This window comes from Chlamydomonas reinhardtii, chromosome 7 (genome assembly GCF_000002595.2).
Source record: "Chlamydomonas reinhardtii strain CC-503 cw92 mt+ chromosome 7, whole genome shotgun sequence".
Lineage (NCBI taxonomy): Eukaryota > Viridiplantae > Chlorophyta > Chlorophyceae > Chlamydomonadales > Chlamydomonadaceae > Chlamydomonas > Chlamydomonas reinhardtii.
The window spans coordinates 555572-578737 of record NC_057010.1 but is presented as its reverse complement, the minus strand read 5'-3'; the positions used below and the strand labels follow the sequence as shown (position 1 = coordinate 578737).

At 64.3% G+C, this 23166-nt stretch overlaps 4 protein-coding genes across 4 annotated transcripts; 1 reads left to right on the top strand and 3 right to left on the bottom strand.

The window, feature by feature from the left end:
• The first annotated feature begins 7 nt into the window (after nt 1–7).
• CHLRE_07g316600v5 (uncharacterized protein) lies at nt 8–5824 on the top strand. The gene is made up of 15 exons (XM_043063887.1): nt 8–206; nt 294–363; nt 628–687; nt 1059–1105; nt 1471–1539; nt 1822–1866; nt 2006–2074; nt 2326–2418; nt 2711–2796; nt 3040–3108; nt 3374–3566; nt 3897–4150; nt 4436–4592; nt 4852–4913; nt 5217–5824. The coding sequence occupies exons 1-15, from the start codon at nt 145–147 to the stop codon at nt 5345–5347; spliced, it is 1467 nt and encodes a 488-aa protein (XP_042922455.1). The 5' UTR covers nt 8–144; the 3' UTR covers nt 5348–5824.
• A 1-nt stretch (nt 5825) lies between these two features.
• Nucleotides 5826–11817, bottom strand: CHLRE_07g316550v5 (uncharacterized protein). Its single transcript, XM_043063886.1, has 4 exons — nt 11101–11817; nt 10086–10896; nt 8745–9746; nt 5826–8488 (listed from the first exon to the last, which is right to left on the bottom strand). The coding sequence occupies exons 1-4, from the start codon at nt 11563–11565 to the stop codon at nt 7140–7142; spliced, it is 3627 nt and encodes a 1208-aa protein (XP_042922454.1). The 5' UTR covers nt 11566–11817; the 3' UTR covers nt 5826–7139.
• A 78-nt stretch (nt 11818–11895) lies between these two features.
• On the bottom strand, nt 11896–16797 carry CHLRE_07g316526v5 (uncharacterized protein). The gene is made up of 12 exons (XM_043063885.1): nt 16723–16797; nt 16306–16360; nt 15999–16169; nt 15625–15712; nt 15255–15357; nt 14919–15068; nt 14359–14644; nt 14048–14121; nt 13544–13729; nt 13050–13224; nt 12746–12933; nt 11896–12485 (listed from the first exon to the last, which is right to left on the bottom strand). The coding sequence occupies exons 1-12, from the start codon at nt 16741–16743 to the stop codon at nt 12465–12467; spliced, it is 1518 nt and encodes a 505-aa protein (XP_042922453.1). The 5' UTR covers nt 16744–16797; the 3' UTR covers nt 11896–12464.
• A 208-nt stretch (nt 16798–17005) lies between these two features.
• Nucleotides 17006–23137, bottom strand: CHLRE_07g316500v5 (uncharacterized protein). Its single transcript, XM_043063884.1, has 10 exons — nt 22585–23137; nt 22255–22392; nt 21115–21888; nt 20219–20361; nt 19756–19822; nt 19491–19570; nt 19071–19216; nt 18656–18761; nt 18112–18395; nt 17006–17734 (listed from the first exon to the last, which is right to left on the bottom strand). Exons 1-10 carry the CDS (start codon nt 22867–22869, stop codon nt 17499–17501), a joined length of 2259 nt encoding a protein of 752 aa, XP_042922452.1. The 5' UTR covers nt 22870–23137; the 3' UTR covers nt 17006–17498.
• Between the last annotated feature and the right edge of the window lie 29 nt (nt 23138–23166).

The following is a 23166-nucleotide window of genomic DNA, read 5'->3' as shown; positions in this document are numbered from 1 at the left end:
GACAACTTCACTTTGACCATCCACTGCACATTGCTTCCGCTTCCGCAAGACGCAAGCACTCATACCGACATGGCCACAACACGTTGACCGAACTTGAGCGTAATTGGTAAAATCATTTGTAATATAGCTGTTTAAGCTGGAGATATGGCGCATAAAGAAAAGGGCGGCTCGGAGGCGAAGACCGTGGACGCAGACGCAATCTTCAGGTAGCTTTTGCTATGCTATTAAGTCCATAACGCGTATGGACGCGCAACTACATCATCAAACTCTTGCGCTCGTTCCTGCGCCGGCAGGATTTTCACAGCTTGCCAGGGCGACATCCCCACGATTGTCATAGACACTCGGGCGCAGAAGGAGTTCAAGGTGCGTCGCTCAAGCCTGCGGAAGATGGCGGGGAAGAAACCAAGAGCGTGTCGGGGGCCCGCATGTTTAGCGCTGAACCGGGCGTGGGGGGTTGGGTAACTGGGGAGTGCGGGGGGTGGGGGGGGATGGTGGGTGGGAAAGCCGGGAGTGGCACCAGTTGCGTATCTCCCGCCGGCCCAGTTGCGCTCGCGCCTTCGGTTTCAGCCCCCAGCAGCCTCACAACAGTGCACCTGAACATGTGTGTGTTTGTGTTTGTGACGGCAGGTGTCCCACATATGCGGCGCGTTCTGCGTCCGACTCAGCGCCAACGGGCAGGTCCTGGCGGTGGGTGCTGCGGCCGCCGGCGGGAGGAGGGGGCGCGTCGGCAGCACCGTGCGGTGTGTGCAGCAGTACAGTGCAGTGCAGTACAGTAGGCATGGTACTACTGAAATCCGTGTCAGCTGACAGAGGCCGCAGGCCGGGGTGCCCGCGGCAGCAGGCATGCTGGTGCCATGCGGGGCCGCTACGCGGCACAGGGAGCAGTGTTGCAAAAGGCTCTTCGGCTGGGAGGTTTAGGGTTGACTGGTAGGGGCCGTGGGTGCTTTCGCCGGTGTCGCTGCGTGCCGGTTGTCCACGGCTTGAGCACAGCCTGGGCTGGCGTGACAGTGATTGTATATAATGTGTGTGTGTGCGCTTGCGTGCTTGCCTGCCCTCAGGACTACTCCTCATCCAGCTACAACATCAAGTGGAGCCAGGACTGCTGGTGGGTTGCATGATGGGGCTTGGAATGTGGAAGGGAGGCGTCAACAGGCCGACGGAGTCTTTCCAACGAGTTTGCGCCCACGCGGCATTTTATGCGCCCTGCATGCCAGTCAGCTAAGTCATCACGGCCCAGGCAGCCCGACGCGCGCCAGGGTGCTTTCGCTGCCCCCCAGCGCACAAGCACACACACGTTTTAATGCACATGCCTTGCTGTTTACCTCCTGGAATCACCCTGCGTGTACACGCGCACACACACTTCAGCGCGCGCGCGCGCACACACACACACACACACACACACACACACACACGCATTCACACACACAAACACATACACTCACACACACGTGCACGGCTGCATGTGCACAGGTGGGGCCGTAACGTGCTTGTGTACGGCGAGCCGGGCCTCAAGAAGGACCACCCTGTGATCGCCTTCCTGTGAGTTGATGGGGTGGGGGAGGGTTGTAGATACCAGCCCAAACTGAACCGAACCCAATGCAGGAAGGGGAAGAGGGGAAGGGGCACGGGCGTGGGGCACGGGGATTCGCACGGATACGTGCCGGCACGCATCTGGGCGCACGTATGGGTGGGCGGTAGGCCAGCAGCAGAACGGAGCTTGTGTCAGGAACACATGCACACAAGAAACATGCCAACCAAACATGCCTACCTGTTGCCCGTGCACACTCGCACTGCTTCTGTGACTGCTGTGATGGTTGGCAGGTCGCGCCAGGGCAAGTGCCGCAACCTGCGCTACTACAAGGATGGGTGAGTCTTTGCGGCACGCACGCACGCGCACACACAAACACACACTTGCTTGTATTACGGTACTCCTTGAAGACATAAACGCTTCCATACGCCTTCAGACTTTGAGACACACACGCAAATCACAACATGCATGCCACAGGTTTGAGGCCTTCGCCAAGGCGTACCCCTACCTGTGCACCACCTCCCTCAAGTCCATTTGCATTAAGCGGTGAGCGGGAGGTGTGTGTTTGTGTGTGTCTGTGTATGTACGGTCTGTGTGTACGTGTTTGTTAGGGAAGCACAAGGAACGTCTGTGCCCTCCCAAGCTTACACGCTCGTGAGTTACATAGTTGGATCCAGTTCCAGTTGCCATCCACGACCCCCACTCTGCCTCTGCAACGCTTCCCCTGTCCGTTGCCGCCATTGCCGCACTAGTCGTGTGCCTGGAACGCCCCGCCCCCGCCCGCTTCGCTCCCGCAGCTACCCCAGCCAGATCCTGCCGGGGCAGTTGTACCTAGGTGACTGGGAGCACGCCGCGGACAACGAGCGGCTGGCAGAGATGGGCATAAGGAGGTGCGGGAGCGCGGGTGGGAGAGAGGGACGGTTCGGGAGGGAGAGAGGGAAGGAGGGTGGCCGGGCGGGGTGGGGCGGAGGGATTGGGGAGGGGGAGCTGGAGGGCTAGAGGGAGCTGTGGTGGTGGAGCGGAGAATGTGTGCTGAGTCCACTCGTGCGGCTTGGTGGTGGCGCACGTCGCTGAGTATTGCAGCTTACATGTGTTTGTAGGCTTCCCAAACGAACTTGAAGTTTCGGGGCAGGCTGGACACCCCTCTCGCCCCCACTACACACCTGCTGCCCCACCCCACAGGATCCTGACCATCCACAACCACCCCGAGAACCTCCGGCCGCCGGCCGGCATCAAGCACCTGCGGCAACAGCTACCGGACATCGAGGGTGAGCGGGGTTGAGTGTCAAGAAAACCATAAAGGGAGCCCGCCCAAAGGGCGTCGGAGTGGTGTGGGGGTATCAGGTGCTTTGTCAGAAAATCGGACGCGGAATGCATCAATTGAGTTGGTTACGAGAGGCTTACTTCATGGTAGGGACGCTGCAGCTGACTAGGACACACAAAGTCAACAACCTTTGAGTCACCCATCCCACATCGCCAAACCCTTCCTCGCGCCCCTCCCACACGCGCAGACGCGGACATCTCCGCCTACTTCTCTGAGGCGTTTGACTTCATTGACGAGGGGAGAGAGCGCAAGCAACGTGAGTGCGCCACCGCCTGCTGCCGCTGCCGCTGCCGCTGCCGCTGTGCCTCTTGGTGTAACCCTGCTGGTGACTCTTTCCGCGCTCCTCAACTTCCGGCCCCATACACACATACACACACCACACAGCTCACCGGCACACGGTCTGTGTCCTCAAGGCTCCTCCTGCTCTTTGTCACACGCGCTAAAATTATGCTTTCCCAATACACACACAAGCAAACAATCCCCTTTCATTCCTCCCCGATGTCAACTACAACTACACACAGCTGTGCTGGTGCACTGCGGCGCGGGCGTAAGCCGTAGCGCCACCCTGGTCATGATGTACCTCATGCGCCGCAACAGCTGGTCGGCGGCCCGGGCGCGCGGCTACGTGGTGGAGCGGCGCAGTGTGGTGTGCATCAACGACGGCTTCTACATGACCCTATGCGCCCTGGAGCCGCAGCTGGGCATCGCGGAGCGGTGAGGGAGGGAGGCAGGGACGGAGGGGCCGTGGCCGTCTTGTGCGGGAGGGAGGACCGGCCTGCGGTATGGGTGCGGCATTGGAAGCCTGGAAAGGAAGGAGCTGGAGTGAACTGATTGCAGTGGATCCGCGCTGTGGGCAGAGGATTGGAGGCCAACGTCCGTGTCGCGTCGGGTGGCAATGCCGTCGTCCATGGCATGCATACCATCCAATGCGAAAACACATTGCCTTCCCTCCCCTGCCTCACCGACGCTCCCGCTGCCTTCCTTGCCGCTCATGTCCCCTCCCTGTTCCCTGTTGCGCATGTCGCTGACTCCCTGCCCACACAGGAGCGACCCCAACGCCACATTCGGGTTCCGTGGCGCCGATGCACCCGAGCCGCAGCAGATCAAGGTGGTGCTGAGTGAAGACGCGGCGGGGCAGAAGGTGCCGGTGCGCCTGCTGGCAGCCAAGGAGGCGGCGCAGGCGGCGGAGGCGGACAAGGCCGGCGCGGCGGGGGCCAAGCGGCCGCGGGAGGGTGGCGAGGGCGGCGATACCCTGGCAGCCAAGCGCAGCCGACCGGGCGAGCCGGCGTCCGCCGCAGGTATGACGGGGCTAGTGTGTTTCAGGTTACCTCAGCACTGGTGGCATTGCCGCTGTCGACATGTACCGTATCCGTGGTGTGGTTAGGTTGGAGCATGTGGCGTCAAACCATGTTGCCCGTGTCCAAGCTTCTAGCCCATGCACGCCGCGCTCACGCCTGTGTCATTCGCACTGCGCTGCGCCTGCTGCGTGGCTGCGTCTGCCGCCGACCCCACTGCCGCTCTTCCCCCCAACCCTCCCTTATCCCCACTGCCGCCTTTCACCCCCACTGCCACGCCCCGGCCAGGCGGCGCGGGTGCGTTCACACTGGTGTTCGATGTGGTGAAGCCGGAAGGGCTGGTGGGGCGGCTGGAGGCGGGGCCCATGCGGCCCAGCCAGCGCCTGCTGCTGGGCCGCCAGCCGGGCGTGTGCGATGTGGTGCTGGAGCACGCATCCATCAGCAGGTGGGGGAGGAAAAGCAGGAGCAGGCGGGGGCAGAGGAGGAGGATGGGAGGAGGAGGGTTGGTAGGGACACCGGCGTGTGTGTCGTGCTGCATGCCTTCATCAGCACGTGGGGGCAGGAGAGGCGGGGAGGAAGGAGGGAGGGGCGGTGAATAGGAAGATGCATGACGGGGGAAGAAACGGAGCGATAAAGAGGATAAGGCGGGTTGACACCAGATGGTGCAATGATGCTCGCGACCCCGTGCCCCTTGACCCGAGCAGGCAGCACGCGGCGTTGAGTGTGGACCGGGCCGGTGCGGCTTTCGTGACAGACCTGCAGAGCGGTAAGCGTGTGGGGTGGGCACTGGGGCGGGTTGAAGAGCAAGGGCCTGATTTAGCGCGCGCAAAGGGTTGGGTGGGGTGTGTGCGGGTGGCAGCATACCCCGCGTCGTCCCCATCTGCTGCGTGTGTGGCACCCCGCGCACGGTTGCGCGCCCAGGCGGCTGCTGCCTGCAGCATGCGTGACGATGCTTCCCATGCTCCCGTCTGCCCCTTCGTCAGCAACCTCCTTACGCAACCTCCTTACGCATCTCTTCAACTTCCATCGGCCTGTGTCTCTCTTACTTTCTTATTTCCTTCCTGTCCAGCCCATGGCACCAAGGTGGCGGACACCTGGATCAAGCCCAACGCGCCGCGGCAGCTGACCCCGGGGACGGTGGTCAGCTTCGGCGCCAGCACGCGAGCCTACAAGTTGGTCCGCGTCAGCAAGGCGGACTAGGAGCGTGGTGGGCCGAGTGGCCGAGTACGGTACCAGCGGACGAGGGCACGAGGGTGGCGACGGCACCACCACTGGCAGGAACAAGGAACAGGCTAGGGACACTTGTAGGGACAGGGCGGTGTTTGGACAGGCTAGGTCCCATGGCCGGTGCCGAGGTGTCTTGTGAGTATGCGTGCGCGCAGAGCAGGTAGCTTGGGCAGGACTTTGCAACAGTCCGCCAGGCCCGAATCTCCGCATGTTGCGGGGTTGGCAGGGCGGGGCTTGCGGCGGAGGCGCTGTGCACATGCGTGTGGGCCAGCTGGCAGCCGACGTCGTGCGTGACAACTGGGGCCATGGCCAAGTACATTCAGGACACAGTGTTGCTGAGGTGTTGCAGGGGGGCGCGACGGCGTTGACAAGTTGCGCGTTTGACGGAATGTCTGACATTGTGAATGGTGTGCACGGGGTGACCGGCGTGAGGGAAGCGGAATAATTCGGCTGTGCATGGCTTATCACGGCATACACGCCTTGATGCCTTCCTGTACCAAGAAGCATATCGTCTCCCTTATCACGTGGTCGTTCACACCAACCCAGACGGGCCTGCCACAATGCAACGGTGGCCGTTGCACCCATTCCTGCCACGAGGCTTTGCAAAGCAGGCCACGATTGTTTAAACCGTACCGCGTCAGAGACTTCGAGTAGAGTGCTGCCCAAACATCGTCTGCCCATCCAGCACAGCATTGACACTTCATCTCTAGACCACGAAGCCACTCGCCCACTCCCCATATTTTGAAGTGTCACAACCAACATCGCACTCCCGTGTAGGGCCTTGAAGTTAGGGAGTGCCCTGAACCGCGAGTGCCCCCCGTGCGACGCTTGCTCCAAACGCGCCATCATGATTCTCCGCATCAACAAATGTAGGCAGGCAGATCGGACGTCAACACGCCTGCAACCTACTATCTACATTACGGTGCAATGTGGGATCATCTGTCAGGCTAGCCACAAGGCGTTGGACAGCGGTCACTGCGGCAGTTATAGCGGTCCGCCACAACAAGCTGTCTTCCGCATGGCCACCTGCTGTAATCACGGTACCTTCCAGTTTGCCCATCAAGGCGTTGCAATTCGGCGCCCAAGTCGCCTATGTACCTATCTGTGACATCGCGATTGCTAGGCACCTGGTTTGGCTATGTGCCTGTGGAAACCAACCCCGGCTATGTCCGGGCGATGAGGTTGTTCGGCCTCAGACTGTGGAGGGGCTCAGCCCCTTTTCCCGTGACCGGGGACGCTTGTCAGCATGCTTTACAGCACAAAATAATGCGGTGGTCTGGCATCATGCCATATTATATGGTGCTGGTACGCGCGCGCGCCTGCCGTTCATTCATGCGGCCTCAACGCAGCCATGCAGGGGCAGGCATCCAGGGAGAGAGCAAAACATTACGCTACTCATGAGTGCCTGTACACCGCACTAAGGTGCCAAGGCGCAACTCCGATTCCATGCCGCAGGAAAGACATTTATTGTGCAATGCGGTGAGAGGTGCAGACCCCTCGGCTTACCAGAACAGAATACCGTGTCATGTTGTCGCCCCAGAATGCAGCGCCCTTTCACCGTTGCAGAGAGTCACAGAGCAATACTCATGTAATTAACCGCCTGACCTCACGCATACTACATCCCCCAACCGCACAGCAGTTCGTTCGGCGCATAAATCACAAATAAGTGTCACCATACCTCCGGCTACACATTCAACATCTACTGCTCCCAACCCTAACTCGCAACCCGTGTTCACAACACTGCCGGCGTACAGTGCCTGCAATTCTATTTCCGCGCCACATCAGCGGCCGCGTCCTTGATCAGCGCACACACCTCGGGTGTGTGGTCGTAGTCACTCGCATGCTGCTCCAGACAGTGCTGGCTGCAGTACCTCGACACCCTACAGCCGCTACACACCACTGTCAGCGGCACGTCGCGGTCACTGGGACCGCGGATGCAGCCGCACCCCAGGTTTGCGCATACGCCTGCCCTATTCCGCACCAGAGCCGGCGGCAAGAGGGCAGTGAGGGAGCCCGCCGGCATGTTGCCTGCCGTCATGGGGCTGCACATCAGGCGCTCCAGCACATCTGGCGTTGCTGCTGCGCCTGATGCTGCTGCTGCTTCGCTGCCCGCCAGCTGCCACCAGTCGGGCAGGCTGACTTGCTTCAGCTCCTGCGGGTACACGGCCGCCAGTACCTCGGCGGACCGCACGACCATGCGCTCCTGCGGCCCGCCGCGCACTATCACGCCCAGCTGGCAGAGCGTGGCGCACTTGCGCATCAGCTGTGCCGGCCCCATGCCGCGAAGCACGAACGCGTTCCAGCTGGCCGCCATCAGTGCATCCCCCTGCAGCTCTGCAAGCAGCCCCGCCTGCACCAGCACAGGCACCCAGTCCAACGCGGTGCACAGCAGGTCCCGGATGGACGCGATGAGTCCAGTCCAACCGTGCGTAAACGCCAGCGTCACGAGCTTGGCCAGCGCGATCTCATCCAGGCAGTCCAGCATGTGCCGCGCGGCTGGCAGCCAGCTGGCCAGGCCCAGCGACAGCAGCCCGGCCCTGTGCCCTATGTTCCGGTGTTGGCCCTGTGGCGCCTCGCCCTCTGCGCCTGCGCCCCCGGACCCGTCCGCCGGCGCCCCGACCCCCATCATGCTGGCGATTGCGTCTTCGGACGCTTGCAGCTGCAGATCTGCTGCTCCCGCCAGCACCGCCTTCGTGGCGTCCAGGCCCGTGGTGGACCAGGTGCCCTTGGCCGACGCCGCCACCGACATGGCATGGCTGAACTGCTTGGCGGCCACCTTGGCGAGGGTGACAATGAGCGCCGCCGCCTCCTCCAGCGGAGCCTGCCACAGCAGCTGCTCCAGGTAATCCCACCGCGACGCCGCACCCAGCACCGCCGCAGTCACAGTGCTGCCGCCCGGGTGCGGCGTCCGCGCGAGCTGCCGCGCCATGGCCTCCAGCGCCGGCACCAGCCCCAGCTGCAGGCCACGCCTGAGGCTGGCCTGATGCATGGCCGCAATGAAGGTGTCCACCTGGTCCCCCTCCTGGCGCACGTCGCTGCATTGATCGCCCAGTGACGTGCGACTGTGCATGCGCCGAAAAAACTCAAACCTGGGGGAGCTGGCGCCAGACAGGACTGCGGGCGGCGGCACGCAAAGGCGGTAGCATCGGCGGCAGTACACAGCGCACGTTTGGTCAGTTATCAGAGTGACTGCGCGGGTATATCATATGCGTGTGTATGCGTGCGTCTCGTCAGGGCCCCGCCCTGCAAATTCAAGCAGCTGGGCAGCTCACGCACCCTACAGCCTACGAGCGTTGCCCCAGCACTCTGCTCCTCAACACGTGCGGCTGGGCAAACGCGATTAACGCATGCAGACGAGCATGCCTCTCACCGCTTTTCATGAGCTCCGAGAACACCGCGCCGACCTGCACGCTGTCGTCCCCAGGGCCCAGCCGCGCCAGCAGGTCCAGGCACTGAAGCGCGCCAGTCCACCACGACTGCGGCAGCAGCATGCTGGAGGGTTCAGGCAGGTACTGCATAAGGATACCAGCCGGCAGCGCCGGCGGCGCCTCGGCACCGGAGCCTCCCTCCGATGCCCGGGCCACGCCGTCCACATAGGCAACCGCGGTGGCGGCTGGCGCATTGCCACCGCCGCCGGCACCGCCACCGCCGCAGTAGCCTCCGCGCGCCTCCGTGCCAGCATTCGCCCCCTCCAGCTGCAACTGCTGGTGCTGCTCCACCTCCAGCTGCCGGTGCACCTCAAGCACGTGGCGTATCGCCGCAAAGTCGTGGAGAGTGTATGCGGTCATGAGGCTGGTCACCGCAAGCCCGGCGCACGCCTGTGGCGGGAACCCGCCCAGCAGCCAGGCCTGCTTGATCTTCTCCTGCTGCTTCTCCTCCGTTTCCTTTCGCGCGCGTTCCGACGCCGACGCAGCGCCGCCGCTACCTCCGCCGCCCTTCTTGGGCGCCTGCGTCTGTGCCTTTTTGGCGGCCGCAGCCTGCTGCCGCAGCTCCTTCTGAGTCAGCGGCTTGGTGCGCTTCGGCTCCGGAGCAGGAGCCGCAGTCTGGGGCTGCTGCGGCGGCTGGCCGCCGCTGGGGCCTGCAGCAGCGGCAGGGTCCTGTCCAGCAGGCCCCGACTTGGCTGCGTTTTCAGCCTCAGTTCGCTCATCAATGTCAAGCCACCGCTCCAGCGCTGTTTGCGCAACGCGCTTCGCCAGCGCTATTTTCCCACGGTTGCTGATCAGGTGGAACCGCTGGTTCGGGCCGCCCGCGGCTGACGCATCCTTGCCGGTGACCGGCGCCGGCTCGGCGTGAGCCTCCGGCTCCAGCACTGTGCGGACCCAGGACCTCAGGGTGTTGATGATGGTCCTGACGCGCAGCAGCGGCACGCCGCCTACGCAGAATGGGAGTAGCGCGCGGCGAGGGACGTGAGGATGGCCAAGGGGTGCTGTGCGCGTGTGACGGCGCAGCGGCAGGAGAGCGTGCCGCAACACGCGCCACAGCAGCCACGACCCGGATGCAGAGTCCAGACCCACACGCCTTGGACCCGCGATTCAAAGGTCTCCCCCGTTGAAAGCAGCACCAATGCCGGCAGTACTATTGTAGCCACAACACTGCTCACTGCAAACCCTACCTGCCCACTGACCACTGCGAACCTAACCTGCCCACATCCGCGCCCTCGGCCTGCCACCGTCCCCTCCGGCCCTTCCCGACTCCCCGGCCCACCACCCACCGGCGCAGTTGACCTCCTTGCAGCCACCGCAGCCCTCCACCACCGGGTGCGGCAGGGCCTCGTCCGCGTCCAGCCCGTACAGCTCCAGGTTCAGCGCCGTCACCTCCAGCAGCCCCGACAGCGCCGCCGCCTCGTGCGGCAGCGAGTGGGCCTGCGCCCACTCCGACACAGAGGTGAGCGCCGGCACGGGGCTGCCGGACTCTCCGGCCGCCGCCACGGCACGCCTGGCGGCGGCGGCCGGCGCGATGGATCGCTCCGCCGCCATGAGGCGGTACGGCACCATCATGCTGTGCAGCTCCGACGCCGCCAGCTGCGCCAGCACGTGCGAGGTGAGGTACCACTGCACGCACACGCCGAAGGGGTTGGCGGGGAGCCGCTGCGCCGCCTCCTCCTCCGGGCTTACGACGGAGAGCAGGACGCTGTTGCACGCGCTGAAGAACTCCAGCGCGTCAAGCATCAAGGATTGCATACGGCCGTTGCTGCTCTTGGCCTCGGCGCTAGGCTCCGCCAGTGCTATCGCCTCCAGCGCCGGGCTGAAGCTGTCCTCGTGTGCGGGTGCCTGGCCCACTGTCAGCTGCAACACCGCCGCGGCCAGGTGCTCCAGGATGCCGCTGCGCTGCACCGCCGCCACCACCTGCTCCGCCAGCACACTGCGCTTGCCGTCGGGCGACAGCTCCGGGTGCAAGTCTTCGGCTCCCGCGGTGCCGCGAACGGAACTGCCAGCGCTGCTACTGCTGGAGCTGGGCCCGGCCGCTGCCGCTGCTGCTTGCGCCGCCGCGTGCGCCGCCGCATACTTGCCATCGTTCACCTCCTGCAGGAAGAGGTGAATGCACTTCTTGGTAGTGGCAACTTGCAGACATTAGCGATAGCTGAAGCCGTGTCGGGGTTCTGCGCGAGTACTCCTACATGCACTCCTCTGCAAGTGCTACTTGCTGTGTGCCAGCAAGCAGCCCGCTGTAACCCAAACCCATGCCTCGTGGGGCCTTGCCCCGCCTCCCCCCGCAGCCCTGCGCACCTGCTGGATCCGCTGGACGACGCGGAACAACCAGCTTAACATCTCGCCCAGACTTCTGCAGATGGACCGCTTGGCCTCGTTGGACCTAAACCGCACGCCGCCGCTTGGAGCCACCAGGCGCGCGATTGCGTCGAAAGTCCTGCTCCGTACCAGCGCTGTGGCCATCACTTGGCTCTTGGCCCGCAGCACATCCTTTTGCGTGTCAATGAGGTCCCCGTCCGAGATGAAGCTGGACTGGAACAGCTCCATAAGGGACTCCAGCACCGCAACCAAACTCTTTTCGTGCCTCCAGTCCACGGCCATAAGCGGAAGTGGCCCCAGCATTTGCAGCGTGCCATAGAGGCCCCGCAGCAGCTCGACGCCTGCCGTTGCGTCGTCGGCGCCGAAGGTCCGCCACGCCCGCAGGCCCTCGTCTTTATCTAACAATGCTTTGGCACGGATAACGCCCACGGCTGAGAAGGCCATCGTGAACTGTTGGTCCGTCCATGGCGTGTCGCCAATTTGTGGGACGGAAAGGTCCAGGCTTGGAAATGTTAGCTCATCAGCCACATCAGTGACATCAAGCTGTCGTGACGCCCGGGCTCGAGGCATTTTGTCTGTTGTGCGGTGAAGGCTGGCAACGTTCCGAAATGTTACTTCATAGTTGACGGCATCAAACTGTTGAGTACTTCTGCAAGCTATGAATGCAAGCTCAAGCAGAATAATGTTGCCGCGGCGAAAGCCAAGATGTGGCATAATACGTTCATGCGGCCCAGACATTGGGCACTCCTACCAGGTCCCATGCCGCCGCGACAGCTCTCTAAGCCCAGAACTCCAGGACCGCCTAAAACAAATGCGGTACCGGTGACTTCCCCCTAACCTGCCGCTATATCTCCAGGTGCTCCACATTAGCTCTCCCGAGGCTCCTAATGCGCTTTTACGCACCCCGTGCTCCCAGCTCACTCCGTGCATGCCAGCAGACCTCCCTAGCCCAAAAGGGTCCGGCTCGGCGCCGCCGCCACATATGGTAACCCCACCATCACACCATGTCGAGTGCAGGGGCCCGTGCCTGGACACGCCTGCTCGCCAGGTGCCGAGCAGCTGGGGCCCAACTCATGTGTCACGGCCAAACCCGCCCCAGCATGCCAGGCACACAGCCAGCCGTTGTTTGCCCGGCACACGCGCAGCCCCCGATCTTGCGTCCGGGCCCTGCATAGTGCATACCCGCACCCTCGTAGCTCCGTGACGACAGCACATAGCAGAAACTCTTCTTCCGCACAGGGGCCCGCCTGGTGCCCCGCGGTCACTCGTGCAGCTCCCACGCACGCCCAGCCCTCGTCCACACGTCTCCGCAGCCCGTGGCCGTGGGTGGCCCGGAGCCCTCATCAGCAGGTCTCTTGGAGGGCCTGCCACGCCCGGACAGAGAAGCAGTGCGGCAATCAGCACGCGGGCGCATGCCTGTTGCCCCTGCCTGCGGGCTTCGGCCCTGCCCCGCTGACTACTGCGCGTTGGGTCCGGTGCTTGTATCCCCCTTGCCCGGCCCCGCCACCGCCCAGCGAGCGCTTCGTCTGCGCAGTGCGCCCCAAGTTTCACTGCGTGCCGCACGCTCCCCACCACTGCCGGCGGGCAGCTGGGCGGACATCCGCCACGGCAGCACAACACTCACCCTCAGCACGTCATCCAGGATAGGACGAGCGTCGTACCACACCAAGTCCACGTGGCCGTACGAGGGCAGGTGCACCAGCCGCCGCAGAGCGCCGCCACCGCCACCGCCACCCGGTGCAGCCGCCGCCGCCTTTAACGCCGCCGCCACGTTTTCGCTGTCCCACGGGACACTCACTGCGTCCAGCCCGCCTGCGAGCCGCATGCATGCACACACCACACTTCCGTAGTACACCAGCGCCAGCAACACACACCACATGAACGTACACGCGAACCAGCCCTTGCGATCCCGCCCATCGCCCACGCACCAGTGAAGATGGTTGTCGGGATGCTGTAGCGAGACACGTTGTACTGCGGCGTGGTGGCGCTGCCGTACTCGGCCTGGTTGCACGACCCGTCGCCGCCGCGGGCGTGCCAGGGGGCGCACACCACGCCGTAGTTGTACTTGAGCAGCATCGGGTCGTGTGGGCCGCGGCGGTACATCTGTACGCGTGTGCGTGTGTGTGTACATGTGTGTGCTAATGTGCGTCCATGTGCGTGTGTGCAGGTAATCGCAAACGCGTCTTGGCCACTAGGCCGTACCAGGCCAGGAGGTAGGCACGTACGAGGGGCTCCAGTATTATACCACGCCACAAACCCCACAGCTCCTGCCCTCCCACACCCCAGCCTGCCCCTCATCCCCAAAACCTTGCCCGCTAGGCCCTCTAGTACGCCAACTCAGTGGCGGCTGCAACATGCCCCCATGCGCTTCCAATGAGGGCTGCTCCCTCGCAGGCGTCCACCTCCAGCACAGCTCCAATGCTTGCGGCAGCGCGCAAATCAGCTCCCCATCCGCCACCGCTAGAATGGGGTGCGTGACGTCCACGCCCTCCGAGCCCTTGCGGGGCAGGCCCAGCTCTGCAAAGTGCAGCAGCCACGGCTCGAAGTCCGCGACTGCGCGAGCGCACGCCAGCTGAACGGGGGTGACACCTAGCAGCGACGCCGTCCGCTGCATAGGCGGGGCCTCATCAGGTTCGGGATCCGCCTGCGCTGCTTCTGTCGTCGCAGCCCCAGTGTCCGCTGCTGCTGCTTCTGCTGCTTCTGCTGCTGTTGCTGCTGCCGCCGCCGCGCCTCCTTGGGCCACCGCAGCGCGCGACATCCCGCCCAGCAGCACGCGGCTATGCTCCATAGCGGTGTGCCGCACCCAGCAAACTTCAGCAGGTGCCCAGCCACACTCACGTTTCTCTAAGCCCTCTCACCACCTCGCCATCTTGCCACTGGCCAGCTGGACCCGCTGCCCAGCCTGCCCACCGCCCCGCCTCCCCACCTGTCCGAATTGGCTAGCGTACTCCAGTCCGAAGGTGGAGGGCCACGCCACCTCTGCAATGTGCTCCACGCCGGCTGGCACACACGCACGCACGACAGGGGGAGGTAGGCAAGCACAGGACCGAGTGAAAAGCGCTGCTCGTTGTTCGCGTTTTTTCCAACACACATGCAACGCGGGGCCTTGACACGGGAGCGTACACCGTACATGAGAGGGCGCTCCGAGCCAGAAACACACCGGCTCTAAGGCACAAGGTCTCCCGAGCATGGCCCAGACCCTTCAACACCAAGCAACGAGCATACGCACGCACGCACCCACGGACGCCCTGCCCACGGGCCCATACGCCGCCAGAAGCGCCGCCGCACACGCCGCCGGCCGCCCGCCGCCTCCATCTCCCCGTCCATCAACGCCGCCGCCGCCGCCGCTCCCGCCGCTCCCGAGGCCAGCAGGCCCGCCACGCCGCGCGTACGGCAGCAGCAGCTGGCCCCAGGGCGGCAGCGGTGCGTCGGGGCCTGGCTGCGCGCCGCCGCCGCACAGCGGCCCCAGTACGGCCTGGGCGAAGGCGCCCGGAAAGCGCAGCGCGTCTAGGTGGTCCAGCGCCTGCGTTGTGGTTGTGATGATGCCATGGGTTCAGGGGCGAATGTTAAAGGGCGGCGCGAGCGGTACTTTGAGCGGAGGAAACCGTGCACGTGCGGTCACCGAGGTCGACGAGGTCAACTGAGAGCTCATGACACCATGCTTGGGAGGTCTATATATTCCGTGAAGGTCTCGCAATGCCTACGACAACCAAACATCATCCACGGCAGGGCACGGCACACAACACACACACACGTACACACAAGTGCAAGCAAGCACAGCACAGCACAGCACGCACCTTGTCGGCGCCGCTGCCTGACAGTCCTGCGAATAGGGGTGTGCGGAGGCGCTGCGGGAACACCACCGGCGCCAGCGCCACGTGCGCGCAGAAGCGCTCGGCAGCGGCCGCCGGCGCCTCTGAGCCGTACATGAAGGTCATAGTCCCGCCCTGAGCAGTCGGTGTGTTTGGGTGGAGGTGGCGTGGAGGTAAGGTTAGCAATGAAGGCAGCAGTGGAAGCGGCGGCAGCAACAGCAGTGGCAACCGGGCCCAAACACGCAGCTGGCGCTGGTGTGCGCAGATGTGCTGCACAAGCGGGCACGCGGCGCACCACACAGGGCCGCAGCCGCGCCCTACCGCGGACCAGGACAGGGTGGCGATGCGGGGGGCTCCGGTGGCCGCACGCACGTGGTCGGCCAGTGCGGGCAGGTCGTGCAGCGCCATGTCGTCAGCGGTGTACCTGGGGGCGGGGGGGAGGAGGGGAGGACGCGGGGGGGGGGGGAGGAGGTGAGGAGGGGAGGGGAGGGAAGGTGTGCAAGGGGAAGATGCACGGGGCAGTAGGGAGTGGCGCAGGGCGTAAAGGCACCTTGCTTACGTGGGCCGTGACGCCGGCGTGCCGACCCCGGCAAGCGGTGGGGAGTACCATGCCACCGCCTCGCTCCTGCCCTCCCCGGACACACACACACACACACACACACACACACACAGCACGCACATCCACACGCACCTCCAGAACTCCTTGGAGTTGGGCGACAGGCTGTCGTGTGAGAGGCTGTGGGTGGAGCCGCGCTCAGACAGGATCCACACGTCGTACCCTGCTGGTGCACACGCACACACACATATACACACACACGTACACACACGCACACACACGCACACGTGTGCTTGTAAACCAGAAAGCATAAACAGAACGAAGAAGCGCGTTGCTCCCAGGCCGCGCACCACGCAGAACCCGCCCAGTCCGGTACCCACTCCGCAGTGGAAATGACGTCCTTCCCTAGTCCCCTAGTCCTCTGCCTCCCTCCCTCCCCTCCCTCCCTCCCCTCCCTCCCCTCCCTCCCCTTCCTCCCCTCCCTCCCTCTCCCCCCCCCTGCTGCTGACCTCGGTCCGCCAGCAGGTAGGGCAGGCCCTCCTCCCGCGGCAGCGCCAGCCAGGCATTGGCGCTGAGCGGGAAGCCGTGGTGCAGCAGCACTGGAGGCCGCGGCGGCCGCCCGCCCCGCTGCGGCTGCTGCTGCCAGGCGGGCGTTGACGATGGGCTGGCACCGCTGCGGCCTGTGGGAGCGCGCACACACACGAACAAGTTTTAGTTCACTGCATGCCGGTGCGGCATGCATGACCCCGACGGCGCTGCCACCGCTAACAAGTAACTAGCTGCGGGCCCACCCTATGGAGGGGCGCACACACGCACCCGGCTGGTTCAGCACCAATCGGAAGAGAGCGAGGTGGTAGCCGTCACTCCGGACCTGCATGCATGCAGTGGCGTGCGTGCGTGCATTTGTGTGTGTGTGTTTGTGTGTTTGTGTGTGTGTGTGTGTGTGTGTGTGTGTGTGTGTGTGTGTGTGTGTGTGCGTGTGGAGGGCACATATAGGCAACAGAGGGTTCTGCGACAGGCACGTACGGATGGCAGGCTGTCAGCCCTTGCCAAGTCGTGGCGGCTGCAAACCCCTACTTGCATCTCCGCCGGCCTCCGGTCCCCCGGCCCCGCACGCCCCGACGCCCATCACCAGGCAATCAGACATCACCACGGCCACCCATCCACCCACCGTGTGCCGCTCCAGATAGAACCCGGGGGGAAGCAGCGCTGTGCGTGATGTTGCAAGAAGGCAGTCAACACCGGTGCGTGCATTGAGAACGACTCGAGATTATAGCAGCAGGACATGCAGGTGCGTCAAAGCAAAATATTCAAAGTAAGCATCATGCCGCTGGCTTACAGTCTATGTCCTTGATGTCTACGGCTGCCGCAAAGAGCAGCCCGCTGCTGCTGCGCCCCAGAGAGGGCGGCAGCAGCACCGGCGGTTGCAGCAGCAGCGACAGCAGTAGCACCCAAGGTGGCGCCAGGGGCGCCGCCAGCGTCAATACCGCCGGCCAGCCGGACTGACCCAACCACCTACGCGCAGTCGCGATTCGCTGAAGAGGCATAGGACTTTCAAATCAAGGCTACAGTAATCCGCGATCGAGCCCGATTTGACCAGCTTTGCAAATGTCTCCAACAGTTGTCTTTGCAGCATTCGCGCAGGTAGGGTTCGAAGGAGCTCCCTGGGTCAGTCAGCGAGCCGTGGACAGACGCATGGCATGGCACAAACGAATGTGGCCAGCAAGTCATCAGCAGCAACTTCACGTTTGCAGATTCGCAGACAAGCCAAAGCCATCCGAGGTGCCGGTCAAACCCGTGCAACAGTCACCCCAACGCGCATCGCACGCATCGCACAGACGCCAGTCCAAGGCCGCGCCGCCAGATATACCAAGCCATGCATTGTCGAGCCTAAGTGCCGAATCCGTTACCTACCCTCTCTTGCGATCACCAACGACTCTGTATGCATGGTCCTGCTTGCAAACGCCCGCAAAGTCTCCCACGTCGCCTCGCTCCACGCACCCTCCCCGTTACCGTCTCTTCTCCACCTCGCCGGCGTCCCCACCCTGCGGCTGCTGCATCCGCGCACCGCCGCCCGCCGCCTTGCTCGCCCGCTCCGCGCCCTGCACCCGTGTGCCGCGCGGCGGCGGCGACGGCGGCTTGGAGGCGGCGGCGCACAGGCGGCTGTAGCTGGTGGGCTTGCCGTCCACAAGCAGGCTGTAGTCGGGGTGGGCGGTCATGCCGGTGTAGCCGGGGGGGAGCAGGGCTGCAGGCAGTAGCAGTAGCAGCAGCAGTAGCAGTAGCAGCGGCGGTAGCAGGGGTGGGGGCGGTACACATTCAGTGGCAGCGGTGGAGGGTGGTGACATACGGACGGTGGCCGCGGCGGCGGGTCAGCAGTGGCGGAACAGGCGTGCAGCAACGGCGGCAGCGCGGCGCGGCAGCACGGCGCGGCACGAAGGAAAGCAGCCAGCAGGGAAAGCAGCTATGGAGAGGAGCACGGGACCGAAAAACGACACCACACGGGCCAAAACCGGAGCTTGCACCGGTAACCCACGCGCACTGACACTACTGTGCTGAACGCACGATGAAGTCTCCCGTTCACGCTTTGCCAAGCCTCCCTGCATGCGCCTGAGAGTCGCTCACCTAGCCGCGAGGGCCTCAGCCGCTCCTTGCCGCCGCGGCTGTTGCCGTGCAGGATGGCTGGCACCGCCCCTGACACGTTGTAGCGCCAGCGCTGCGGCTGCCACCCGGCATCCTGCTGGGCAGCGCCGTCCCCGCCGCTACTGCCGCTACTGCCAGTACTGCTACTGCTGCTACTGCTGCTGCTACTGCCGTTTGCTGCTGCTGCCGGCACAAGCTCCAGACGCTGCCAGTTGCGGTTGAGGGAGAAGAAGAAGGTGGAGGTGTAGTCCATGGTGAGGCCGTACCTGTGAGGGGTGAGGGGTGCAGTGTATGTGGTGTGCGTGCGTGCGTGTCAGCGTGTGCAAGGATGCGCCCCGCATAGGGCTAAAGGACCGGGAAGGGCAACAGGCCTGGGCCCGCCAGAGCTGCGGACAGGTTGGCTCCGGTACTGAGCCCCCCCCCCTGATTCCGGAAGTCGCCGCAGCAGCACACACACACACACACACACACACACACGCGCGCGCGCGCGCACACACACACACACACACACACACAACACACTCACGCGTTCCCGAACAGGTAGGGACAAGCCAGTAGCGCCTGGTCGTTGCGGGAGTCGGCGCAGGCGGCCGGGTACCAGCTCTCATTGTTGAAGCGGCGGTTCAGTACGTCTGCAGCGGGGGAGGGATGCGAGGTAGAGAGGGAGAGGGGGCGGAGGTGGCGCGGATGGGAGGGCACCATGATGCCGGGCTCAGCATGTGGTGCCCCACGCCAGCACCAGCACCCAACGCACCAGGCAGCCCAAGCACCCACGCGCCACCCCTACACACACACACACACACATACACACACATACACAAACATACACCACCCCACCCCACTGCCTGCACTCCCGTTTTCGTTAGTTTTGGTTTAGTTTGGGCTGGTATTTACAACCCCACCCCACCCCATCCCACTCTGCACAGCCGCACGTCACTCACCCACGACGTCGCCCACGTACTTGGTCACCGCCGCCGCCCGCCCCAGGTAGGCGCCGCCGTTGATGCGGCGATTGGGCCAGCCAGCCCAGGCGGCGGCGCCCGGCAGCCGGTCGTAGGCGTGGCACAGCGGGTACATCTCCTTGGGCCTGGGGCGTGTGGCGGGTTGGTTAGTTGGTTGGTCGGTGGGTTGGTTGCTTGGTTGGTGGGTTGGGTGCGGAGCACTGAGCACTCGCGTCTGAGTCAATTGAGAAGCAGTGCGGCGCCGGAGGATTGTCATCATACGCCGGGGGAGAAAGTTCCCCAATGAACGCCGCTTGACGCGAACGCAAAGCTGACAACATGTATTGAGTGTGCCCTGCAGCCCACGCCCAACACCGCGCTCCGCCATTCCGGCCCGCCCCACCCCCACCCCCCGCGCACCAGCAGGAGGTCTCGGTGGACGCCTCGAACAGCGGCGAGCCGGCGGCGCGATAGTGCGCCAGCAGCTCGGACGTGGACACCTGCGAGGGAACGGGGCGGGGCGGGGCGGGGCGTGCTAGGGGTGTGACAGTGTGTGTTAGGGGTTGTGGCGGGGTGTGTGGCAGGGTGCAACTGGGTCTGCGTTTTCAGGCGGCAGCGGGAAAAAGCGGCAAGCACAGCACGGCGCAGCGCAGCAAACACACAGCACACGCACGCACGCACGCACCTGCGCGAGTGTGTCTGTGGCGTCGATGACGACCAGCACGTCCCAGGGCGCGATGCGGGGCTGGCGGCTGCACGCGCACACACATGCAAACACCCGCACACACACACACACACACACACACACACACACACACACACACACACACACACACACACACACACAGGCATGCGTACGGGTTAGGTGGACACCCGCAAGCCTTTTCCAGCTCAGTGTCAGGCGTGCATTCCCCGTGGACCCTAAGCCGCCACCAGCCGCCCATCCTCTCATTCCAAACAACACTCGCACACTACGGTATGTATTGTCGACCCCTTCCCCTTGCGCTTCCCACATAACACACATGGCCGGACGCGCGCTGGTCGTTACACACACACACACGCACACACACACACACACACACACACACACACACACACACACACACACACACACACACACACACACACACACACGCCCCCGGCCCCACCTGGCGGCGTCCAGCCGGAGCAGGCGCAGGAACAGGTGCAGCTTGCCCGCCACCATGGGCTTGCGGTACAGCCGCTCGCGCACGGTGGGGCCCATCAGGTGCAGCCCGGTCAGGCCGGCGTGGGAGGAGGTGTCCAGCAGCGTCTGCGGGGAGGCAGCGGGGAGGAGGGCAGTGGGTGTGGTTACCTAGGAGTTGCGGCTGCGCTTTGTGGCGCCGCCCCCGGTAACACCCCTGCCATTGCCGCTTCCATGTCGCTCCACACCTGCCCGCCCACCCGCCGCCACCCACCCGCCGCCATCCTCCCACCACCACCCACCCACCACCACCCACCCACCACCACCCACCCACCCACCCACCCACCACCACCCACCACCACCCACCCACCACCACCCAGCCACCACCACCCACCCACCCACCCCCACCTCCCACCACCCACCCACCCACCACCACCCACCCACCACCACCCACCCACCCACCCCCACCTCCCACCACCCACCCACCCACCACCACCCACCCACCACCACCCACCCACCCCCACCCACCACCACCCACCCACCACCACCCACCCACCCACCCCCACCTCCCACCACCACCCACCCACCACCACCCACCCACCCACCACCACCCACCCACCCCCACCCACCACCACCCACCCACCACCACCCACCCACCCACCCCCACCTCCCACCACCACCCACCCACCACCACCCACCCACCCACCACCACCCACCTACCCCCACCCACCCACCCCCACCCACCCACCACCACCCACCCACCCCCACCTCCCACCACCACCCACCCACCACCACCCACCCACCCACTACCACCCAGCCACCCACCTACCCACTACCACCCTCCCACCACCACCCACCCACCCACCCACCACCACCACCCACCCTGCAGTACACGGGCATCTTGGACTCCAGGTACTTGGCCGGCCCCTTGAGCGGCATGAACACGTGCAGCTGGGGTGCCGGCAGCAGCCGACCCCACGAACCCAAACTCGATTCTGGGCCCGAACCCGAGCTGCCCAAACCCGAGCTGCCCGCCGCTGCGGCCGAGAAGAAGAACCCGAGCGGCACCGGCGACTTGGCTACAGCGTCCAGCGCGGCCGCTACAGCTCCTGCTACAGCCGCCGCCCCAGCGGATCCGGATCCCGATGAAGACGCGGCGGGCTGTAGCGGCGCGCCGTCAAAGCCACCGACGTAGCCCTCCAGGCCCGCCGCCGCCGCCGCCGCCAGCAGCGCTAACAGATCCTCCGTGCATTCGTAGGCTTCTTGCCCCTCCGCCCCTCCGCTACTGCTGCTACTGCCGCCATCGCTGCTGCCGACGTCAAAGTGGCTCTTGCGCGGCGCTATGAGGACAATCATTGCGAACACGCGGCCTGATCGCAGCAGCAGCGTCGCTAGGTTGACTCGCGGCCGGCAGCCGTAACAGAAGTCAACCAGCATTAGCACACGCCGACTCAACGCGTACGAGTCCACAGGCGGCAGCTCCGCTGCCGCCGTCCCGCTGCTACTGCCAGCAGTGCTACTGGCACCAGTGCTACTGCCACTGGTGGTGCTAGAGCTACTGCCGTTGACGGGCGGCGGCAGTAGCGTGGTGACGTTGGCTAGGTAGCCGTTGATGTCGATGGTCATGCCGGCCAGCATGTGGTGCCAGGCCGTGTCCTGTGGGGGCAGTATGCGACACACGAGAGAGGTGGGGCAGGCGGAGCTGCTTTGGCGCACATAGTACCGGGGCGCGTCCGCACGCAGCGCCATCACCAATTGCGGCATGGCGCAAAATACACACTTCATCAATTGCGCACACTTGCCACTACGGCGGCATGCACTTTCATTGCATGGGTGCTGTCACTGCTGTGCCACAGCTGAGTCGTATAACACGTGAGCGCTGCTCGGCAGCTAGGCAGCTAGGCGTTTGTCCCGGACTCGGGCTCCCTTCTGCCGTGGCCGAGGCCGCCTTACTGCGCCCCGCCCCCGCCCCCGCACCCCGCCCCCCATCCACACCCACACCCGGCCCGCCAGTGAACTCACGGAGGGCACCCAGGCTGCGGGCACAGGCACTCGGGATGAATTCCAGGGCCTGGCCGACACGCGGAAGGCGATGAGGCCGGGCCCGCCCACCTCCGTCCAGGAGCAGTCGGGGCAGGAGGTGTTGAGGATGTGCGACACCTGCACCGGCGTCCATGTGGGTGGGAGCGCAAGTTAATGTGTGTGGGCGGGTGGGAGGCGAAGTGAACATGGGATCAGCGGGCGTGGGTGGCACACCAATTGGCAAGCCTTGCGTTGGTTTGGGCCCGGATTCGTAATCAAACGGCGTACACAGCAACAACCCCACAGCAAGAACGCCACTGCCGCGCGCACCTGCAGCCATATCCAGTAGTGCTGCGGCAGTACCGAGTACTCGGAGGAGACGGTGGTGTCCAAAGCAACACGACTGAATAGCCCGAACCGCTGGATTGTCAGGGTGTTGTGCAGCGCGTGTGCCGGCCAGACCAGCGCCCGACGGGGCTCCTCCGGCCGGTTGTTACTGGTCGTCGTGCTGTTTGTGTCATTCGTGCCGGCTCCCAGCACAAAGCATGAGCCGAGTAGGAGAACAACGATGGCGAAAACCATAGGGAAGGCAGCGGCCTGCCAGACGCGCCTCATCGTCACCCAGTCCTTATCTCATTTCAAATCTAGAGGGACCTGTGGCTAAGCGATGAGTTACCGGGACATAGCGCTGGCTCGCCAAACGGCATTTTCGCAAACACGAAGCTGGCCGATTTTAAAAATTGCTGATATACAGTAATTCAATATGAAACTACAGCAAGCAAATGCAGAATGCGAGCTTCAACTGTCGAGTATGTTGTCAGACGAGGCCGCAGATCAGGCCAATATTACAGTTGGTTGACGGATGTCGGTGGGCAGGCTGCAGGAACTTGATGTGTAAGCATGTTTATGGAT